Below are 21,137 nucleotides of genomic sequence, written 5' to 3'. Positions count from 1 at the left end.
TTTCCCTGTGCTCTACAGTAGGTCCTTGTTGGTTATCTATTTTACATATAGTAGTGTGTATCTGTTAATCCCAAACTCCTAATTTATCCCCCCCCTTCCCCTTTGGTAACCGTGAGTTTGTTTTCTATGTCTGTGAGTCTATTTCTGTTCTGTAAATAAGTTCATTTGTATCATTTTTTTTAGATTCCACATATAAATGATATCATACGGTATTTGTCTTTCTTTGTCTGACTTCACTTGGTTTGATATTCTCTAGGTTCATCCATGTTGCAGCAAATGGCAAAATTTCTTTCCTTTTTGTGGCTAATATTCCACTGTGTGTATATACACCACATCTTCTTAAGCCAGTCGTTTGTTGATGGGCACTGGGGTTGTTTCCATGTCTTGGCTATTGTGAATAGTGCTGCTGTGAACATGGGGTGCATGTATTTTTTGAATTATAGTTTTTTCCAGATATATGCCCAGGAGTGGGATTGCTGACACATATGGTAACCCTATTTTTAGTTTTTAAAGGAACCGTCATACTGTTCTCTGTAGTGGCTGCACCAATTTACATTCCCACCAACAGTGTAGGAGGGTCAAAAAATATAGTATTAATACAAAATATCTGTAGAGCCAACTATTGAGAGAAGTTTTATAGCAAACCTGTTACAATTTCAAGACAATTTATCTACCACCCTCCCCAATAATTATTTCAAGCATTCCAAAACTTCCATCCACTTAATTTTTCACTCTTCATACCTGAAAACTCTAAGAAGTCTTCCCTGACCTGGTAGTACCACTTTCCTTTTCTCTCCTGCCATCTATTGTAACTTCAAATTTACATTTATTTGCATGCTATTACTGAAATTATCACCATTAACTAAAGGTATTATTTGAATTCATTGTTAATTAATCAAGTTAATTAATTATATTATTATTACACTTATTTACGTCATTACTACATTTATATTATGTCGGTGGCTGGTTCCCAGACTGTAAGCTCCAACAGAGCAGGGGCCTGTTTTTTGTTCAAGCTTGTGTACACAGCGCCGGACACACAGTAGTAGGTGTTCAGCCAGTATTTGTTTATCAGCGTTCCTGACCTCTAAAACTCTCTGTCTAGTGAGGCTGGAAGGCCTACGTGTACAATGTATAGATCAGACCGTTTAAAGTTCCAGGGAGGTTTGCAGTTCCCGACCCCCGGGGGCCTTGATTGCCAGTTTTGCAAAGCGAACCCCGAAGCGAATGTTTTGAGAGGCGTCAGAACCCCGCCCCTTTACAACTACAAAACAAGTTTTGAGGCAGCCCTAAAATGCTTTCCCGGATCAGAGACACCGATTGCCACAGAGGCTCTGCGCTCCAGGGCACTACCTGGAACAAACCCTGCAAAGATTCGGCGGGCGCCGCAGCCGGGCGTGCCAGCGGGAGGCTGCGCCGGGACTGCCCCCTCTCATTTCTCCCGCGCGAAACCGGGCCGGACGGCTCCACTCCCTCCCTCCACTGCAGGGGGGAGCCCGGCGCCCCCAGATTGGCAGCCACCTCGGGCGGCTCCCAGCTGCAGCCCCTCTTGCGCCGCCTGCAAAGCGAAGTTCACCGGTCGCGAAGTTTGGGTCCTGTAAGAGGAGCCTCGAGGGCTGGCGCCGCGGCGCCGACTGGGCGGCGCGGGGCGCTCCCCCTGTCCCGGGCGCCGAGTGCGCCCCTCCCCCGGCCCGCCGGAGCTCCGGGCGGAGCGAGCGCGCTGCGAGGCCGCAGGCGACCTCCGTGCGCCGGGCCCGTGGCGAGCCAGGCTCCCGTGGCCGCGTGCTGGGAGGAGGCCGGAGCCCAGCGGGGAAGAATGGAGTTGGCGACTGGCTCGCAGGTGAGGATCTGGCCGCCCGCCGCAGCCCCGGACGCACCCTCGCCTGCCTTCCCTTTGCGCTTGGCCCTGCGCCCCGCCTTGGGCTGGAAACGTGGCCCTCGGCTGCCGCGTTGTGGATCGGGCGCGCCCAGTCCCGCCGACGCCGGAGCGGGTACGCTCCGCAGGTGTGTGCGGTGTTTACGGTTGTGCCACCTGGAGCGGAGAGGCTGGGTGCCGCCGCACGCGGGCGCTCGTCGCTGGCCCGGGTGGGGCCTCGGGGGGTAGCCCGCTGGGTCGCTGCGGCCGATAGCCCCGGGAGCGGATGAACTCCAGGGCAGTGCAGGCGGGGAGGCCGCAGCGGCGCAGCGACTGCGTTTGCGGTGCTCGTGGGACTGGGGGAGGGGGAAGCTTTTTCGGTGCGCGCCCCCCACTTTTTCCGGCATTGGCAGGGAGATGAGTTTAAGTGTGATTTTCTAAAAAAACGTAGTCGAGAATCGGGCCAATTCAAGTTGGATAATGGAGTTTAAAAATAGTTGCTTTTGTATTTCTTCTAGAACTTTTGGAAATGTTTTTAAGGAACTTGTAACCGTTTGGGGGAACTGGCAGCGTCATTAGACCAGGTTAAAAAACAAAAAGCCCCAAGCTCCCAAACCGTGTATACAGCACCACCGCAGGTACCCATTATGGTTTTAACTAGGTCTTAAAAATCTCATTAACAAGCTCCCAAATATTACAATGGGTGGTGGGATGTGGACTTAGCTTCAGTTTTCTTTTTTACTTTTTAAAAGCGCTCTTCTCTACTTTCTAGTAATGAATATACATAATTTATTCAGAGGTAAGCAATAAAAACTTTTTCAAACGAACTAAAAATAAACCTTTTAGAAAGGAAGCAGCTTGTAGGAGCCCGAAGACATGCTTTGTATGAGGGTTGGGTTTTTTCTTGCTTTTGTGAGCGCCTCTGACTCACTGCTTCCACCTTACCTTTGGCTGGTGTTTACCTCCTTTCTCCACCTGGGTGCTGGGCATCCGCAGGATTTGGGAGACGCGAAGCGACCGGGGCCCAGCTGCCGGGGTGGCCGGTGGTACCTGAGCCCGTGACGCTGTCACCTGCCTGGGTCTGGCGGCAGATTAAAGACCAAGCCACTAATAGTCGCTTTGGCCATTTGGTGATTTCTGAAAGGCTTCCTGAAAGTGGACACTTGAGAAAAATCTACTGTGGATGTTTAAGAGAAAGAGTATTTTTTAAATTTCTCCAGTGAAGTGAGATATTGAAAGCAAGGAAAACTAACTCAAGAAGGGATGGGACAGCCTTAGTTATTGTTTTTGTTTTTGCCACTGACCTTTACCATATAATTAGTATCCTAGGCTTTTAGGAGGTTTGGGTTTCTCCAGGATTTAAACCCTTCTGGAAGGAGCTTGTGAATTTCATCAGAAAATGTATCTTGATGATGTATCATTTCTGAAACCTGTTCTTCTGGTGGTGCTGCATCATCCACTACTTATATACACAGTTCCTGCTTAAGAAATTTAAAATGTCCCAGAATGTGTAGTTGGAGGTGAACATTTTACTGTCAAATAATGAGGCTAACTTTTGGTAGCTCTAAAGTGTTAAGCAAACTATTTACCATGTGGCCGGTAAGCCACAAATTATATCTGACCCATTATGCACCCATTAGGGCAAATTACTTTTGTAAGATGATCAGGTTTTTTTTTTTCCCCCCCCTTGTCAAAAGACCTCCTAATTGACAGGGCGAATTAAGATGTGTGAGGATTTTTCCCGTGGAAATGTTCCTGTTCATCATAATTTAAGTGTGGGTGTATTATAGCCTCTTTAATTTAAATGGGTGGAGAGTGGTTCTATGGGGTGGGCAGGTGACTGCGAATAAGAGCACTTAATGAACACATCAGGCCCAGCAGGATGATAAGTTCGTGTGGTTCTTCTCTGTACCTCAGCCTTACACATAAAGCAGTGTGATGAACGGCCTGAAGCGGCATGAGTGCACACTGAAGGAAGACTCAAACCAGGGTGCAGTGGGTTTTAATCTAACGCCTACAGCAGATATAATTTCCATCCCTTGTAAGGTATAGAGCTGGAAGGGGCTTCAGTAAAGCAGCTTAGGCCCGATGTTATGAGTAAAGGGAACTAGGCGGGGAGGAAACAAGAAATTCGTTTAAACTCTGAACTCCTTTCTAGCCTCTGCTTTTCTGCAGCCTCCTCAACAGTGTGTCGGATTTGATGTCCTCTGACAGTGATCACACCTCCCCTGGGCTGTAGTCCTTGTTGGGCTGACCACTGTGTCTTTGTGCTTTTGTATTGAATGATAGGAATAATGGCCAGTAAAGACGAGGGGATGGTCCCTTACTGAGAGCGCTCAGCAGTGAAGCTTGCAGGAGCTGGAGGATGGGACTGCCTCAGCTTCCTAGCAGAGAGGCTGGGAGGTCCTGAATGTCAGTGTGGTCCTTTTACTGTCTTCTACTGCTAGGGTGCAGGTTGGACCCTTAGAGAAGGAAATGATGCTAAAAGTTCTCATGAATATGCATGGAACATGCTGTTTGGAGGAGAAAAGGCATTTTTCTGATAGTGACCTCACAGCCACAAAGTGTACCCATCTGATCCTGTGGCTTAAAATGTGTGCCCAGAGCCCCAGAAACTGGTCACAGAGGGGGGTCGTTTGTGACTTCTTAGAAGGCCAGCACATTCGTCGTTTTGATGTACTGCTGACCTCCCATCCATAAAAGAGCTGAATTCTCAGTGATCAGGAGAAACCTCAGAGAGCACAGCAATTCCGATCTGGTCAGGTACACAGGACAGAAAACTGTAAGATACTTATGTGACTTAAAACAGTTTAGGAACAGTACAGTAAGTTAACAAAAAAGTTCAATAAAGCCATTCGAATAGAGTAGTCTAGGCGTCCTAGTTTTACATCGCCCTTGAGAGTTCTCTATTACTCTCTTCGAGCTATAGTTTAGACTTTTTACCTCCAAGATACAGTTTTGTTTTGTAAAGGACATAGCTTTATGCATCAAAGTGGAATTGATGCAGGCTACATGGGGAGGGATCGAGATAAAATATTTTGGGGACCATTTCCTTTTCCTTTTGAAAAGCAGTGGTTTGTGGATGTTTTTAAACAGGACCACTCAGAGGCACAGTAGGCATATCGCTGAAGTTAACATGCAGGATGGTTTTCTTCCATAGTGGTAAATGCCAGCACCCTGTGTATAGTGCAAAAGTAGGTTGTGGAGTCTTGCAGTGAAAGGGACCAGAATTTTAGTTCAAGTAGTTGATGGCTTCCTGCCTGTTTTTCTTCATGATCATCAGCTTATGCCAGAAGGCCCCCTGACTGGGTTAGTCCATTTGTCAGATGTTCTTTTAGCACCTACTGTGTGCTAGATATTATGTCAGTTAATGGTGGAAGAAACAAAGACAGAAAACACTGTTCGTTCCCCAGCCCCCCGCCCCCCCAATCAAAGGTCACCCTGGAACTCTTTGCCTCTTCTGCCTTTGCCAGAGCTCAGCTGGCTCCTGCTCTGAGCTGTAGGGACCTAGGCGGCCTTGGGTTTCGGGGATGGGAGAAGACCTTAAGAGTCATCCTTCCCCAACCCCCCAACCTGCCCCGCATCCTCCAAGGAAGGGAAACAATCATTTCCTTTTAAAAGTCATGCTGTGCTAGGTGCTTAACATTAACAGATTTAAGCCTCACTGTAGTTCTCTGAAGTAGGTTGTATTATCTGCATTTTAAAGATAAGCCTAATAGAGTGATTTGCTCAGGGCAGCCTGGCAAGGAAGGAGCTGAGCCAGAATTCTGTCTCCAGAGCCGGGGCTTGACTCTTGCTGTTAGAATCACCAGGTCTTGTCAGGTCACACAACTTGCACTGAAATGTTATGAGGCTAGAAATCCTTCCTCAACTTACCATGCCATTGAGATAAGCAAGGACACACCAAGTTTAACGTACTATTTAAATAAAAGGGGATGTCAGCGCTTTGGGGTTCTCTTATGATACCTTTGCCCCTCCGTTTAAAGAGAAGGGCTGGGGCGTTAACAGCAGCTGGTCTGATTCTTTTTAAGGAACTGGACAAGTTATGGTTTGAGTAGGATTCCTTGGATGCTGTGTGTAAAAGTCAGCTTGGGAATATGAATAAGATCCACAAAGTTTTTTACATAGGAATGACTTCTGGATGAATTTTTTTTTTTGTGCAAGTAATATGCTGTTCATAGAAGCTGAAAAGGAAACAACAACGGAACTATTGCTCTACCTCTCTACTCCCTGGGCATCGTTTTCTAGGCATTTTCCATTCAGTGTTTGCCTGTGTCCAAGTCACCATTTTTGCTGAACTTTTATAGTATGATTGCTGTTTGAATTCTGCTTTCTTTAGCACTGTCAGTACTATTTTTCTGAGTGGCTTGGAGGTCTTTATGGTTTTCATTTTCAATGACCGTGTAATGTTTCATTCAGGTGTGTATTTTATGTTGAAAAGTTTTAAATTATTAACAAATAAATGTAAGAAACTTTGCAATGAATGTCTTGGGGTGGTACATACCGTATGCCCTGTGTTGAAGTCAACTGTTTTTAATTGCTGTTTACCTGTCAATGTACTTATTATCTGGTAGAATGTGCGTGATTTTCAGTAGATGGGAACCTCTCACGTATTTTTTTTCTAAGGCATTTCCCCATTTGTTTTTCTGTATTAGCTGAGAGAAGGCACTTTTTGCCCAGGTTAGAATCAGGGCTCATGATAACTGACCTGAAATAATGACTGTTTTCGTCCTGAACTTAGAGCCTCTAAGTTAAGCTTTCTTTGGTCTTGCTTATTTTAACTATAAATCATCTTCTAGATGGCATTCCCGAAAATGTGTGTTCATTGAAGTTCGGATGTCCAAAGGTCAGACAGTAGGTTCACTCATTGTAAAGTGGTTACTGAGAGCTAAAAAAAAAAAAAGAAACTGTATTTCTTGATGTGGGTGCTGGTTATAATGGGTAGGTGCCGTTTGTAAAACTTCACCAAGCTCTGCACTTAAGATCTAGGCATTTTCTGGTTGCATGTTGCACTTAAAACATTAACAAAGGAGCATATCGAATACCAAAGTAGGAAGTACGAGTCCTGAGGACTGTGCTTCTGGACAGTCCAGGCCACCAGGTGTGTGGTGACACCTTCCCAGGTGTCTTGTGTCCTACCAGTTGGACCCGTATCCTCAGGGCTGGACGTGGTCCAGGGATCCCTCCCCACAAACCCCCTCTCCCGTTCCCCCAAACCCTCCATAGTAGCAGCACTGCTGTGTGGGCAGCCCCCCATATTTAAGCTCTACTACTGGAGGATCCCATGGACCTGGCGAGTGCCTTGCCTTTGTGAGTGAGCTCTGGCCTTTGAGTCTTTTAGCACAAGCCCTGGCCCTCCCTCAGCTGCCTGCTGGTAGAACTCCTCCTCTGTTAGGAGGGCCCAGGATTTACCCCCCGGGTAATGGTTGATCACCCCAAATCACGTGGCAGGCCACAGTGATAATTATCCCTGTGTGTGAAGGGCCTGGCATATCGTAGCTGTTAAATGTTTGTTGAATTTTTTAAGAAAGATGGTTTAGGGTTGTCAGTATATAGTGAGTGCAGGCATGAGTTATGACAAGATGGTGCAGGGCTTCTGGCAGTTTTCTCTTGGACTAACTAATGGTGGAGGCCAGTTCGTACCTGTTCCAGAGGCCTGGAGGTGTGCAGTCCCACCCTGCCTGTGCAGGAGATTTTCTCATTAATCTCCAGTTTTGTCTTTAAAAGTCATGCCTATTCCGTGATACATTTTTATTTGTTTTAATACAAAAATGCTATTTTAAACTATTCTTGTGGGAAAAAAATTCCCCTCCCCTGTCCCACCTGTGGTTCTGAGAGCCCTCGGGCTGTCACTGAGCTCCCCAGCGTAAGGAATGGAACTGCCAAGTATAGAATTTAGCAATCAAACCTTTAATAAACACTGAAAGAGGAAAGATATCTCCTTGCCCTGTCCCCCACCCCACACTGTCTTTTCACTTAAAGCTCTGTGACTCTGAGGGTGTTTAAGACGGGGGGGGGGGGGGGGGGGAAGCTTTCACTGATACCGAATTCCCTAAGAATATTTTTTAATGCAAAATGGCTAGTGCCCTTTATTTTGTTCTCCGTTAGCATTGGTTTAAAATGGAAAGTTAAGAAAAATAAAAGTACATTCACCTATCATCTTTTTTTTAGTTTTGATTTTTTATTGAAGTATAGTTGTTTTACAGTGTTGTGTTAGTTTCTGATGTACAGCAAAAGTGATTCAGTTATACATATATATATTCTTTTTCATATCCTTTTCCATTACGGTTTATTATAGGATATTGAATATAGTTCCCTGTGATGAACAGTAGGACCTTGTTGTTTATCTGTTTTATATACATTTTATTATATATATTTTCATATAATATTTGCAAATCCCAAACTCTTAATTTATCCTTCCCCCACCACCCCCTTTCCCCTTTGGTAACCATAAGTTTGTTTTCTATGTCTGTGAGTCTGTTTCTGTTTTGTAAATAAGTTTATGTCATATTTTAAATCCCACGTAAAAATGATATCATGGTATTTGTGTTTTTCTAACTTACTTCACTTAGTATGATAATCTCTAGGTCCATCCATGTTGCTGCAAATAGTATTATTTCATTCTTTTTTATGGCTGAGTAATATTCCATTGTATATATGTACCATACTTTATCTGTTCGTCTGTTGATGGACGTTTAGGTTGTTTCTATGTTTTGCTTATTGTGAATAGTGCTGCTATGAACATAGGGATGCATGTATCTTTTTGAATTATAGTTTTGTCCAGATGTATGCCCAGGAGTGGGATTGCTGGATCATATGGTAATTCTATTCTTAGTTTTCTGAGGAACTTCCATACTGTTCTCCATCGTGGCTGCACCAGTTTACATTCGTGCCTACCAACAGTGCAGGAGGGTTCTCTTTTCTCCACACCCTCTCCAGCATTTGTTATTTGCAGACTTTTTAAAGATGGCCATTCTGACCAGTGTGAGGTGATAACCTCACTGTAGTTTTGATTTGCATTTCTCTAATAGTTACCGATGTTGAGCATGTTTTCATGTGCCTGTTGGCCATCTGCATGTCTTGTTTGGTGAAATGTCTATTTAGGTCTTCTGCCCTTTTTTTGGTTGGGTTGTTTGTTTTTTTGATATTGAGCTATATGATCTGTTAGTATATTTTGGAAGTTAGACCCTTGTTGGTCACATCATTTGCAAATATTTTCTCCCATTGTGTAGGCTGTCTTATCGTTTTCTTCATGCTTTCTTTTGCTGTGCAAAAGCTTATTAGATTATTTAGGTCCCATTTGTTTAATTAATTAATTAATTTTTTTAAACGTCTTTATTGGAGTATAATTCTTTACGATGCTGTGTTAATTTCTGCTTTATAACATAGTGAATCAGCTGTACATATACATATATCCCCATATCTCCTCCCTCTTGCATCTCCCTCCCACCCTCCCTATCCCACCCCTCTAGGTGGTCACAGAGCGCCGAGCTGATCTCCCTGTGCTATGCAGCTGCTTCCTGCTAGCTAGCTATTTTACATTCGGTAGTGTATATATATGTCAATGCCACTCTCTCACTTTGTACTAGCTTACCCTTCCCCCTCCCTGTGTCCTCAAGTCCATTCTCTGCATCTGCGTCTTTATTCCTGTCCTGCCCCTAGTTTCTTCAGAACCACTTTTTTTTTTTTAAAGATTCCATATATATGTGTTAACATACGGTATTTGTTTTTCTCTTTCTGACTTACTTCACTCTGTATGACAGATTCTAGGTGCATCCACCTCACTACAAATAACTCAGTTTCGTTTCTTTTTATGGCTGAGTAATAGTCCATTGTATATATGTGCCACATCTTCTTTATCCATTCATCTGTCGATGGACACTTAGGTTGCTTCCATGTCCTGGCTTTTGTAAATAGAGCTGTAATGAACATTGTGGTACATGTCTCTTTTTGAATTATGGCTTTCTCAGGGTATATGCCCAGTAGTGGGATTGCTGAGTCGTATGGTAGTTCTATTTTTAGTTTTTTAAGGAACCTCCATACTGTTCTCCATAGTGGCTGTACCAGTTTACATTCCCACCAGCAGTGCAAGAGGGTTCCCTTTTTTCCACACCCTCTCCAGCATTTATTGTTTGTAGATTTTTTGATGATGGCCATTCTGACCAGTGTGAGGTGATACCTCATTGTAGGTTTGATTTGCATTTCTCTAATGATAAATGATGTTGAGCATCCTTTCATGTGTTTGTTGGCAATCTGTATATCTTCTTTGGAGAAATGTCTATTGAGGTCTTCTGCCCATTTTTGGATTGGGTTTTTTTTTTTTCATATTGAGCTGTATGAGCTGCTTGTAAATTTTGGAGATTAATCCTTTGTTTGCAAATGTCTTCTCCCATTCTGAGGGTTGTCTTTTCGTCTTGTTTATGGTTTCCTTTGCTGTGCAAAAGCTTTTAAGTTTCATTAGGTCCCATTTGTTTGTTTTTATTATTTCCATTTCTCTAGGAGGTGGGTCTAAAAGGATCTTGCTGTGATTTATGTCATGGAGTGTTCTGCCTATGTTTTCCTCTAAGAGTTTTATAGTGTCTGACCTTACATGTAGGTCTTTAATCCGTTTTGAATTTATTTTTGTGTATGGTGTTAGGGAGTGTTCTAATTTCATGCTTTTACATGTAGCTGTCCAGTTTTCCCAGCACCACTTATTGAAGAGGCTGTCTTTTCTCCATTGTATATTCTTGCCTCCTTTATCAAAGATAAGGTGACCATATGAGCGTGGGTTTATCTCTGGGCTTTCTATCCTGTTCCACTGATCTATATTTCTGTTTCTGTGCCAGCACCATACTATCTTGATTACTGTAGCTTTGTAGTATAGTCTAAAGTCAGGGAGCTTGATTTCTCCAGCTCTGTTTTTCTTTCTCAAGATTGTTTTGGCTATTTGAGGTTTTTTGTGTTTCCATACAAATTGTGAAACTTTTTGTTCTAGTTCTGTGAAAAATGCCAGTGGTAGTTTGATAGGGATTGCATTGAATCTGTAGATAGCTTTCTGTAGTATAGTCATTTTCACAATGTTGACTCTTTTAATCAAAGAACATGGTATATCTTTCCATCTGTTTGTATCATCTTTAATTTCTTTCATCAGTGTTTTATGGTTTTCTGCATACAGGTCTTTTGCCTCCTTAGGTAGGTTTATTCCTAGGTATTTTATTCTTCTTGTCGCAGTGGTAAATGGAAGTGTTTCCTTAATTTCTTTTTCAGATTTTTCATCATTAGTGTATAGGAATGCAAGAGATTTCTGTGCATTAATTTTGTGTTCTGCTACTTTACCAAATTCATTGATTAGCTCCAGTAGTTTTCTGGTAGCATCTTTAGGATTCTCTATGTATAGTATCATGTCACCTGCAAACAGTGACAGTTTTACTACTTCTTTTCAGATTTGGATTCCTTTTATTTCTTCTTCCTCCCTTATCGCTGTGGCTAAAACTTCCAAAACAGTGTTGAATAATAGTGGTGAGAGTGGGCAACCTTGTCTTGTTCCTGATCTTAGTGGAAATGGTTTCAGTTTTTCACCATTGAGAACGATGTTGGCTGTGGGTTTGTCATATACGACCTTTATTATGTTGAGGTAAGTTCCCTCTATGCCTACTTTCTGGAGCGTTTTTATCATAAATGGGTGTTGAATTTTATTGAAAGCTTTTTCTGCATCTATTGAGATCATCATCTGGTTTTTCTCTTTCAGTTTGTTAATATGGTTTATCATATTGATTGATTTGCGTATACTGAAGAATCCTTGCATTCCTGGGATAAACCCCTGTTGATCATGGTGTTTGATCCTTTTAATGTGCTGTTGGATTCTGTTTGCTAGTATTTTGTTGAGGATTTTTGCATCTATGTTCATCAGTGATATTGGCCTGTAGTTTTCTTTTTTTGTGACATCGTTCTCTGGTTGTGGTATCAGGGTGATGGTGGCCTCATAGAATGAGTTTGGGAGTGTTCTTCCCTCTGCAATATTTTGGAAGAGTTTGAGAAGGATAGGTGTTAGCTCTTCTCTAAATGTTTGGTAGAATTTGCCTGTGAAGCCATCTGGTTCTGGGCTTATGTTTGTTGGAAGATTTTTAATCACAGTCTCAATTTCAGTGCTTGTGATTGGTCTGTTCATATTTTCTATTTCTTCCTACTTCAGTCTTGGAAGGTTGTGCTTTTATAAGAATCCATTTCTTCCAGGTTGTCCATTTTATTGGCATAGAGTTGCTTGTAGTAATCACTCATGATCCTTTGTATTTCTGCAGTGTCAATTGTTACTTCTTTTTCATTTCTAATTCTATTGATTTGAGTCTTCTCCCTTTTTTTCTTGATGAGTCTGGCTAATGGTTTATCAATTTTGTTTATCTTCTCAAAGAACCAGCTTTTAGTTTTATTCATCTTTCCCATTGTCTCCTTAATTTCTTTTTCATTTATTTCTGATCTGATTTTATGATTTCTTTCCTTCTGATAACTTTGGGGTTTTTTTGTTCTTCTTTCTGTGACTGCTGTAAGTGTAAGGTTAGGTTGTTTATTTGAGATGTTTCTTGTTTCTTGAGGTAGGATTGTATTGCTATAAAGTTCCCTCTTAGAACTGCTTTTGCTGCATCCCATAGGTTTTGGCTCATCGTGTTTTCATTGTCATTTGGCTCTAGGCATTTTTTGATTTCCTCTTTGATTTCTTCAGTGATTTCTTGGTTACTTAGTAGCGTATTGTTTAGCCCCTATGTGTTTGTATTTTTTACAGACTTTTTGCCTGTAATTTGTATCTAGTCTCATAGCGTTGTGGTTGAAAAGATACTTGATATGATTTCAGTTTTTGTAAATTTACCAAGACTTGATTTGTGACCCAAGATATGATCTATCCTGGAGAATGTTCCATGAACACTTGAGAAGAAAGTGTATTCTGTTGTTTTTGGATGGAATGTCCTGTAAGTATCAATTCAGTCCATCTTGTTTAATGGATCATTTAAGCTTGTGTTTCCTTATTTATTTTCATTTTGGATGATCTGTTCATTGGTGTAAGTGGGGTGTTAAAGTCCCCTACTAGTATTGTGTTACTGTCTATTTCCCCTTTTATGTCTGTTAGCATTTGCCTTATGTATTGAGGTGCTCCTATGTTGGGGTGCATAAATATTTACAATTGTTATATCTTCTTTTTGGATTGATCTCTTGATCATTATGTAGTGTCCTTCTTTGTCTCTTGTAATAGTGTTTATTTTAAAGTCTATTTTGTCTGATATGAGTATTGCTACTCCAGCTTTCTTTTGATTTCCATTTGCATAGAATATCTTTTTCCATCCCCTCACTTTCAGTCTGTGTGTGTCCCTACGTCTGAAGTGGGTCTCTTGTAGACAGCATATATACGGGTCTTGTTGTATCCATTCAGCCCATCTGTGTTGTTTGGTTGGAACATTTAATCCATTTACATTTAAGGTAGTTATTGATATGTATGTTCCTATTACCATTTTCTTAATTGTTTTGTGTTTGTTATTGTAGGCCCTTTTCTTCTCTTGTGTTTCCTGTCTAGAGAAGTTCCTTTAGCATTTGTTGTAAAGCTGGTTTGGTGGTACTGAATTCTCTTAGCTTTTGCTTGTCTGTAAAGGTTTTAATTTCTCCGTCGAATCTGACTGAGGTCCTTGCTGGGTAGAGTAATCTTGGTTGTAGGTTTTTCCCTTGCATCACTTTAAATATGTCCTGCCACTCCCTTCTGGCTTGCAGAGTTTCTGCTGAAAGATCAGCTGTTAACCTTATGGGGATTCCCTTCTATGTTAATTTCTGCTTTTTCCTTGCTGCTTTTAATATTTTTTCTTTGTATTTAATTTTTGATAGTTTGATTAATATGTGTCTTGGCATGTTTCTCTTTGGATTTATCCTGTATGGGACTCTCTGCGCTTTCTGGACTTATTTCCTTTCCCATATTAGGGAAATTTCAACTATAATCTCTTCTAATATTTTCTCAGTCCCTTTCTTTTTCTCTTCTTCTTCTGGGACCTCCTATAATTCGAATGTTGGTGTGTTTAATGTTGTCCCAGAGGTCTCTGAGACTGTACTCAATTCTTTTCATTGTTTTTTGTTTATTCTGCTTTGTGGTAGTTATTTCAACTATTTTATCTTTCAGGTCACTTATACGTTCTTCTTCCTCAGTTATTCTGCTATTGATCCCTTCTAGAGAAACTTTCATTTCATTTATTTTGTTGTTCATCATTGTTTGTGTTTGCTCTTTAGTTCTCCTAGGGCCTTGTTAAAAGTTTCTTGTATTTTCTCCATTCTATTTCCAAGATTTTGGATCATCTTTACTATCATTACTCTGAATTCTTTTTCAGGTAGACTGCCTATTTCCTCTTCATTTGTTTGGTCTGGTGGGTTTTTCCCTTGCTCCTTCATCTGCTGTGTGTTTCTCTGTCTTCTTATTTTGCTTAACTTACTGTGTTTGGGGTCTCCTTTTCGCAGGCTGCAGGTTCGTAGTTCCCGTTGTTTTTGGTGTCTGCCCGCAGTGGCTAAGGTTGGTTCAGTGGGTTGTGTAGGCTTCCTGGTGGAGGGGACTAGTGCCTGTGTTCTGGTGGATGAGGCTGGATCTTGTCTTTCTGGTGGGCAGGATCACATCCAGTGGTGTGTTTTGGGGTGTCTGTGACGTTATTATGATTTTAGGCAGTCTCTCTGCTAATGGGTGGGGTTGTGTTCCTGTCTTGCTATTTGTTTGGCATAGGGTGTCCAGCACTGTAGCTTGCTGGTCGTTGAGTGGGGCTGGGTCTTAGCATTGAGATGGAGATCTCTGGGAGAGCTTTTGCCATTTGATATTACGTGGAGCCGGGAGGTCCCTGGTGGATCAGTGTCCTGAACTCAGCTCTCCCACCTCAGGCTGAGGCCTGACACCTGGCCGGAGCACCAAGACCCTGTCAGCTACACGGCTCAGAAGAAAAGGGAGAAAAGATAAATAAAATAAACAAGTTATCAAAATAAAAATTTTTTAAAGTATTATTAAAAATAAAAACGTAAAAATGTAATAAAAAAAAAAAGAAAAAGAAAGAAAGAAGAGAGCAGCCAAACCTAAAAACAAATCCACCAATGATAACAAGTGCTAAAAACTATACTAAAAAAAAGGACAGATAGAATCCTAGGACAGATGGTAAAAGCAAAGCTATACAGACAAAATCACACAAAGAAACATACACATACACACTCACAAAAAGAGAAAAAGAAAAAATATATATATATGTGTATTAAAAAAAAAGGAAGAGAGCAACCAAGTCAATAAACAAATCTACCAATGATAATAAGCTCTAAATACTAAACTAAGGTAAACATAAAACCAGAAGCAAACTAGATGCAGAAAGCAAACCTAAAGTCTACAGTTTCTCCCAAAGTCCACCTCCTCAATTTGGGATGATTTGTTGTCTATTCAGGTCTTCCACAGATGCAGGTACATCAAGTTGATTGTGGAGCTTTAATCCGCTGCTTTTGAGGCTGCTGGGAGAGATTTCCCTTTCTCTTCTTTGTTCGCACAGCTCCTGGGGTTCAGCTTTGGATTTGGCCCCGCCTCTGCATGTAGGTCACCTGAGGGCGTCTGTTCCCGCCCAGACAGGACAGGGTTAAAGGAGCAGCTGATTCGGGGGCTCTTGCTCACTCAGGCCGGGGGGAGGGAGGGGTACGGAATGCGGAGTGAGCCTGTGACGGCAGAGGCCGGCATGACGTTGCCCCAGCCTGAGGCGTGCCGTGTGTTCTCCCAGGGAAGTTGTCCCTGGATCACGGGACGCTGGCAGTGGCGGGCTGCACAGGCTCCTGGGAGGGGCGGTGTGGACAGTGACCTGTGCTTGCACATAGGCTTCTTGGTGGCTGCAGCAGCAGCCTTAGCGTCTCATGCCCGTCTCTGGGGTCCGCGCTGATAGCCGCGGCTCGCGCCCGTCTCTGGAGCTCGTTTAGGCGGTGCTCTGAATCCCCTCTCCTTGCACACCCTGAAACAATGGTCTCTTGCCTCTTAGGCAGTTCCATACGTTTCCCTGGACTCCCTCCCGGCTAGCTGCGGCACACTAGCCCCCTTCAGGCTGTCTTCACGCAGCCAACCCCAGTCCTCTCCCTGGGATCTGACCTCTGAAGCCCGAGCCTCAGCTCCCAGCCCCCGCCCGTCCCAGCGGGTGAGCAGACAAGCCTCTCGGGCTGGTGAGTTCTGGTCGGCACTGATCCTCTGTGCGGGAATCTCTCTGCTTTGCCCTCCGCACCCCTGTTGCTGTGCTCTCCTCTGTGGCTCCAAAGCTTCTCCCTGCCATCCCCCGTCTCCACCAGTGAAGGGGCTTGCTAGTGTTTGGAAACTTTTCCTCCTTTAAAGCTCCCTCCCAGAGGTGCAGATCCCTTCCCTATTCTTTTGTCTGTTTTTTTCTTTTTTCTTTTGCCCTACCCAGGTACGTGGGGAGTTTCTTGCCTTTTGGGAGGTCTGAGGTCTGCCAGCGTTCAGTAGGTGTTCTGTAGGAGTTGTTCCACATGTAGATGTATTTCTGACGTATTTGTGGGGAGGAAGGTGATGTCCACATCTTACTCCTCTGCCATCTTGAAGGCTCCTCCTCAGCTCTCCCCATTTGTTTATTTTTGCTTTTATTTCTATAACTTTATGGGACTGACTTAAGAAAACATTGCTACGATTTGCAGAGAATGTTTTGCCTATTTTCTATTCTAGGAGTTTTATGGTGTCATGTTTTATATTTAAGTCTTTAAGCCATTTTGAGTTTATTTTTGTGTATGGTGTGTTGGTGTGTTTTAACTTCATTGATTTACATGTAGCTGTCCAGGTTTCTCAACACCAGTTGCTAAAGAGACTGTCTTTTCTCCATTGTATGTTCTTGCCTCCTTTGTTGAAGATTAATTGACCATAGATGTGTGGGTTTATTTCTGGGCTCTCTGTTCCACTGATCCATATTTCTGTTTTTGTGCCAATACTGTGCTGCTAAATTTATTCTTAATTCTCTGTTTTTTTTCTCACAGTTGGTCCCTGGCATTTTTTATTGGGGGAATTTTTTTAATTAAAATAGTTGAAGCCAGTGGAGTCTCATCCAGCCTTTCTCACGCATGCACATGGCCTCGTACAGAAGGCTTTCCTTACCTGACTTAAAAAAAAAACAAAAACAAAAGAACACTTCGTTCTCTTTTCCCACACGGACAGCTTCAAAAACTCACTGAAAAGAGCATCTAGTTGTCCTCATGACCTTTATCGTAGCAAGTGGATCCTCTTCCCTGGCTGTAATTAGGAGCTGAGAAAGGATACACTCTTAGGGAGTGTGTACATTCACTGTGACACAAAGCCAGGAGCCAAGTGGTGTTGGCAGTCTGCACGGGCCAGCATCCCAGGGATTGTTTGGCGTGTTTTCCACTAGCAGGGCAGAAGTGTGTCAAGAGGATCCCTGTATAAAGGCTTCCAGGGCTGGGCTGTGGGATGAAGAGATTTCCTCTTCATCCCTCAAAAGTGTGAAGATCTGTTCAGTACTTGTCTGCGTTGAGCACAGGGACACTAGCCTCCCCTGAAAGACGATGTTCCCTCTGCCTTGATGTTCTCCAGACTCCTGCTTCCACCCATGAATTTCCTGCAAGTCCTGTAGGCTGACTTTGTTCCACAGCTGTGTGGACGTGGCCGACCTCGAGGCTCTTAGAATTATTCCTGACCATCACCAAACGTCTGGGTCAGGTGCCCTCCTGGGCTGACCTCCCTGTTTGTATTTATCACACCACATTGAAATTGACTATAGATTGTGTCACCCCATCGTTATGACTCTTTGCTCATCAGATCCCTTAGCATGGTGCCTGGCACATGTTGGTACAGTTACACTCTGTAATTGCTTTTAATAATGAACATTGACATAGCGTCTTCTACTTCACAGGATGCTTTCCAGTAATAGTTTGGAAGCCGTCAGAGCTCTGTACAAATATTCTTATTCTTTTCCTTCTGGGTAAATGGGAGGAGTGCACTTTCCTGGCCGCTGAAACAGGCAGAGCTACTTGATGTGCTCTGGCTAATGACATTTGAGCAGAAGTGTTGTGTGTCATGTCCAGGTGGAATTCTTTAAAGCCAGTGCATCATCTACCCCGTCTCCCTCCCTCTGCTGCTGCCTCTGCCTGTGTTCCTGGTGGTGGAAGTTCTGTCAGCCTGGGTCCTGTGTGAGGACAGTGTGGAGGGGTTCACCGGGCTGGCCCGGGACAAACATGTCATATGAACGAGAAGGAAGCCTTTCTTGCTGTAGACCATTCAGACTTGGAGTTGTTTGCTGCTGCTTTATAACCTGCCCTGTCCTGACAGACACACAAAGGCACGCGTATTTCAATTTGGATTCACTCTGGTTCTCAGCTGAGTGAACTGGGGTCGTGGTGGTAATAGAAATATGTGAGCTTCTTTTGGCTTGTTGTTGTGCGGTGGGGGGAATATGCCTGTTATTAAGTGGTTCAGAGTTCAGGGATGTTAAGTGCCCTGCGGCAGGCGGGGCAGGAGAGTCCCACAGGAAGAAGCCACCAAAATGTCAATAGCAGCTTGTTGAAAAACATAGAGCAGACTAGTCTGGTTGGATAATCAGTCTTTTAGAGTACAAAGAAATCTTAACATTGGCTTCACATTTCCTGTCTGCTGACCTTTCTGGAAAAGGAAATTACCCAGAACTTTCCAAGTGGTTTGGCTCACTTCCCTCCCAGGACCTCTGCCAAAACTTCAGTTCCTTGGCTACCCTTCTGAATAACTATTCTAAACCCTAGACACAGACACGTCTATAAATTTCTTCCCACTTATATTTTTTCTTTTAAAAATAGCACTGATTTTTTTTCGTTTGCTTTTCTTATTGTGGTAGAATGTACATAACATAAATTTTACTATTTTAACCATTTTCAAGTGTATAATTCAGTGACATTAAGTACAGTCACATTGTTGTACAACCATCCCTACTATTCATACCCAGAGCTTTTTCGTCATCCTGAACTGAAACTCCATTCCCATTAAACAATATGCTCTATTCCTCCTTCCCCCCAGCCTCTAGTAACCACCATTCTACTTTCTGTCTCTATGAATTTGACTATTCTAAGTACCTCTTATAACTGGAGTCATACAATATTTGTCCTTTCATGTCTGATGTTTTTCACTTAGCATAATGTTTTCAAGATTCATCTATGTTCAAAGATATATCAGAATTTCATTCTTTTTAAAAGCTGAATAATAATCCATTGTATGTATGTGTGTGTGTATATATGTGTGTGTGTGTGTGTGTGTGTGTGTGTGTGTATATATGTATACACCACATTTTGTTCATCCATCCATCCATCCATCCATGGACATTTGGTCTGTTTCTACCTGTTTGCTGTCATTAATAATGCTGCTATAAACATTGGTATAAAATATGTTTGAATCGCTGCTTTCAATACTTTTGGATGTATACCTAAAAGTGGAATTGTTGGATTGTATGGTTATTCTGTGTTTAATTTTTTGGGGGAACTATCATATTGTTTGCCACAGTGGCTGCACCATTTTACATTCCCACTAACAGTGCACAAATGTTCCAGTTTCTCCACGTACTCACCAACACTTATTTTTTATTTTTTTGATAATGACCGTCCTTATGGGTATGAAGTGATATCTCATTATGGTTTTGATTTACATTTCCCTAAAGATTAGTGATGTTGAGCATCTTTTCGGCTGTTTTTTGGCCATCTGCATATATTTGGAGAACTGTTTGTTCAAGTCCTTTGTTCATTTTTAAATTGGGTTGTTTGTTTTGTTGCTGTTGAGCTGTATGAGTTCTTTGCATATTCTGGATATTAACCCTCTTTCATATAAATGATTTGCAAATATTTTCTCCCATTCTCTAGGTTGCCTTTTTCATTCTCTTGGTAGTGTCCTTTGGTGCAGAAAAGTTTTTAATTTTGATGAAGTCCAATTTATTTTTTTCCTATTGTTGTCTCTGCCTTTGGTGTCATATCCAAGTAATCATTGCTAAATCCAGTGTCATAAATTTTCCCTTCTGTGTTTTCTTCCAAGAAAGAAAGAGTTTTTATAGTTTTAGCTCTTACGTTTAGGTCTTTGACACATTTTGAGTATTTTGTAGATGGTGTAAGGTGAGGATCCAACTTCATTCTTTGCATGTGGAATCCAGTTTTTCCAGCATCATTTGTTGAAAAGACTGTCCTTTCCCCATTGAACAGTCTTGGCATCTTTGTCAAAAATGATTTGACCATCTAGTCAAAGATCATTTCACCATCTATTCAGGGTTTATTTCTGGGCTCTGTATTCTGTTGCACTGATATAAATGTTTGTCTTTATGCTACGACCATGCTGTTTGGGGTAGTGTAGCTTTGTAGTAAGTATTTAAATCAGTAAGTGTGAGTCCTCCAATGAGGTTTTTCATTTTGAAGATTGTTTTGATTTTTTAGGGCCCCTTGAGATTCCACATGAATTTTAAGAAGGGCTTTTTTATTTTTGTAAACAAATGTTACTGTGATTTTGATGAGGATTGCATTGGGTATATAATAGCTTTGGGTAGTACTGTCATCTAAACAATATTAAGTCTCCCAGTCTATGAACATGTGATGTCTTTCCATTTATTTATGTCATCAGTAATTTCATTCAGTGATGTCTTACAGTTTTCAGTGTATAAATCTTTAGCCTTGTGGCCCAAGTTAAATTCCTAAGGGTTTTTTTTTTTTTGATGCTCTTATAAATGGAATTGTTTTCTTAATTTCCTTTTCGGATTGTTCATTGTTAGTGTATAGAAATGCTACTGATTTGTATTCAATTCGTTAATTAGTGCTAACAGTTTTTGTGGACTCTTTAGGATTTTCTACATAGATGGTCATGTCACCTGCCAATAGATAATTCTACTGCCTTCTTTCCAATTCAGATGTCTTTTATTTATTTTTGTTGTATTAATTGCTCTGATTAGAACTTCAAATGCTATGTCGAATAGAAGTGGTGAAAGTGGGTGTCCTTGTCTTGTTCCCGATCTTAGGGGAAAGCTTTCAGTCTTTCACCATTGAGTATGATATTAGTTGTGGGTTTTTCACGTATTGCCTTTATTAGGTTGGTGATTGTTGAGTTTTTTTAAAACCATGAAAGTGTATTGCATTTTGTCAAATGCTTTTTCTGCGTCAGTTGAGATGTTTTTTTTCTTTCATCAGGTTAATGTAGTGCATTACATTGATCAATTTTCATATGTTGAATGATGTTGCATTCCAGAAGTATATCCCACTTGGTCATCTTGTATAGTCCTTTTACTGTGCTGCTGAATTTGGTTTGCTAGTATTTTGTTGA

The 21,137-nt window shown here is 42.0% G+C and overlaps 1 protein-coding gene across 2 annotated transcripts in view; it reads left to right on the top strand.

Annotated features, from left to right (window-relative positions):
* The first annotated feature begins 1,703 nt into the window (after positions 1-1,703).
* CDCA7L (cell division cycle associated 7 like) overlaps positions 1,704-21,137 on the top strand; it is a 50,886-nt gene continuing 31,452 nt past the window's right edge. For both annotated transcript variants that reach the window (XM_059933977.1, XM_059933976.1), the window contains exon 1: positions 1,704-1,840. In XM_059933977.1, coding sequence (XP_059789960.1) covers positions 1,817-1,840 — 24 coding nt within the window. In that variant the 5' untranslated portion in view covers positions 1,704-1,816. The remainder of the gene's footprint in view (positions 1,841-21,137) is intronic.

The sequence above is a fragment of the Balaenoptera ricei genome, chromosome 9, assembly GCF_028023285.1.
Source record: "Balaenoptera ricei isolate mBalRic1 chromosome 9, mBalRic1.hap2, whole genome shotgun sequence".
NCBI classification, from domain to species: Eukaryota; Metazoa; Chordata; class Mammalia; order Artiodactyla; family Balaenopteridae; genus Balaenoptera; species Balaenoptera ricei.
The sequence above is the reverse complement of the archived record's forward strand: the minus strand, read 5'-3'. Positions and strand labels throughout refer to the sequence as shown.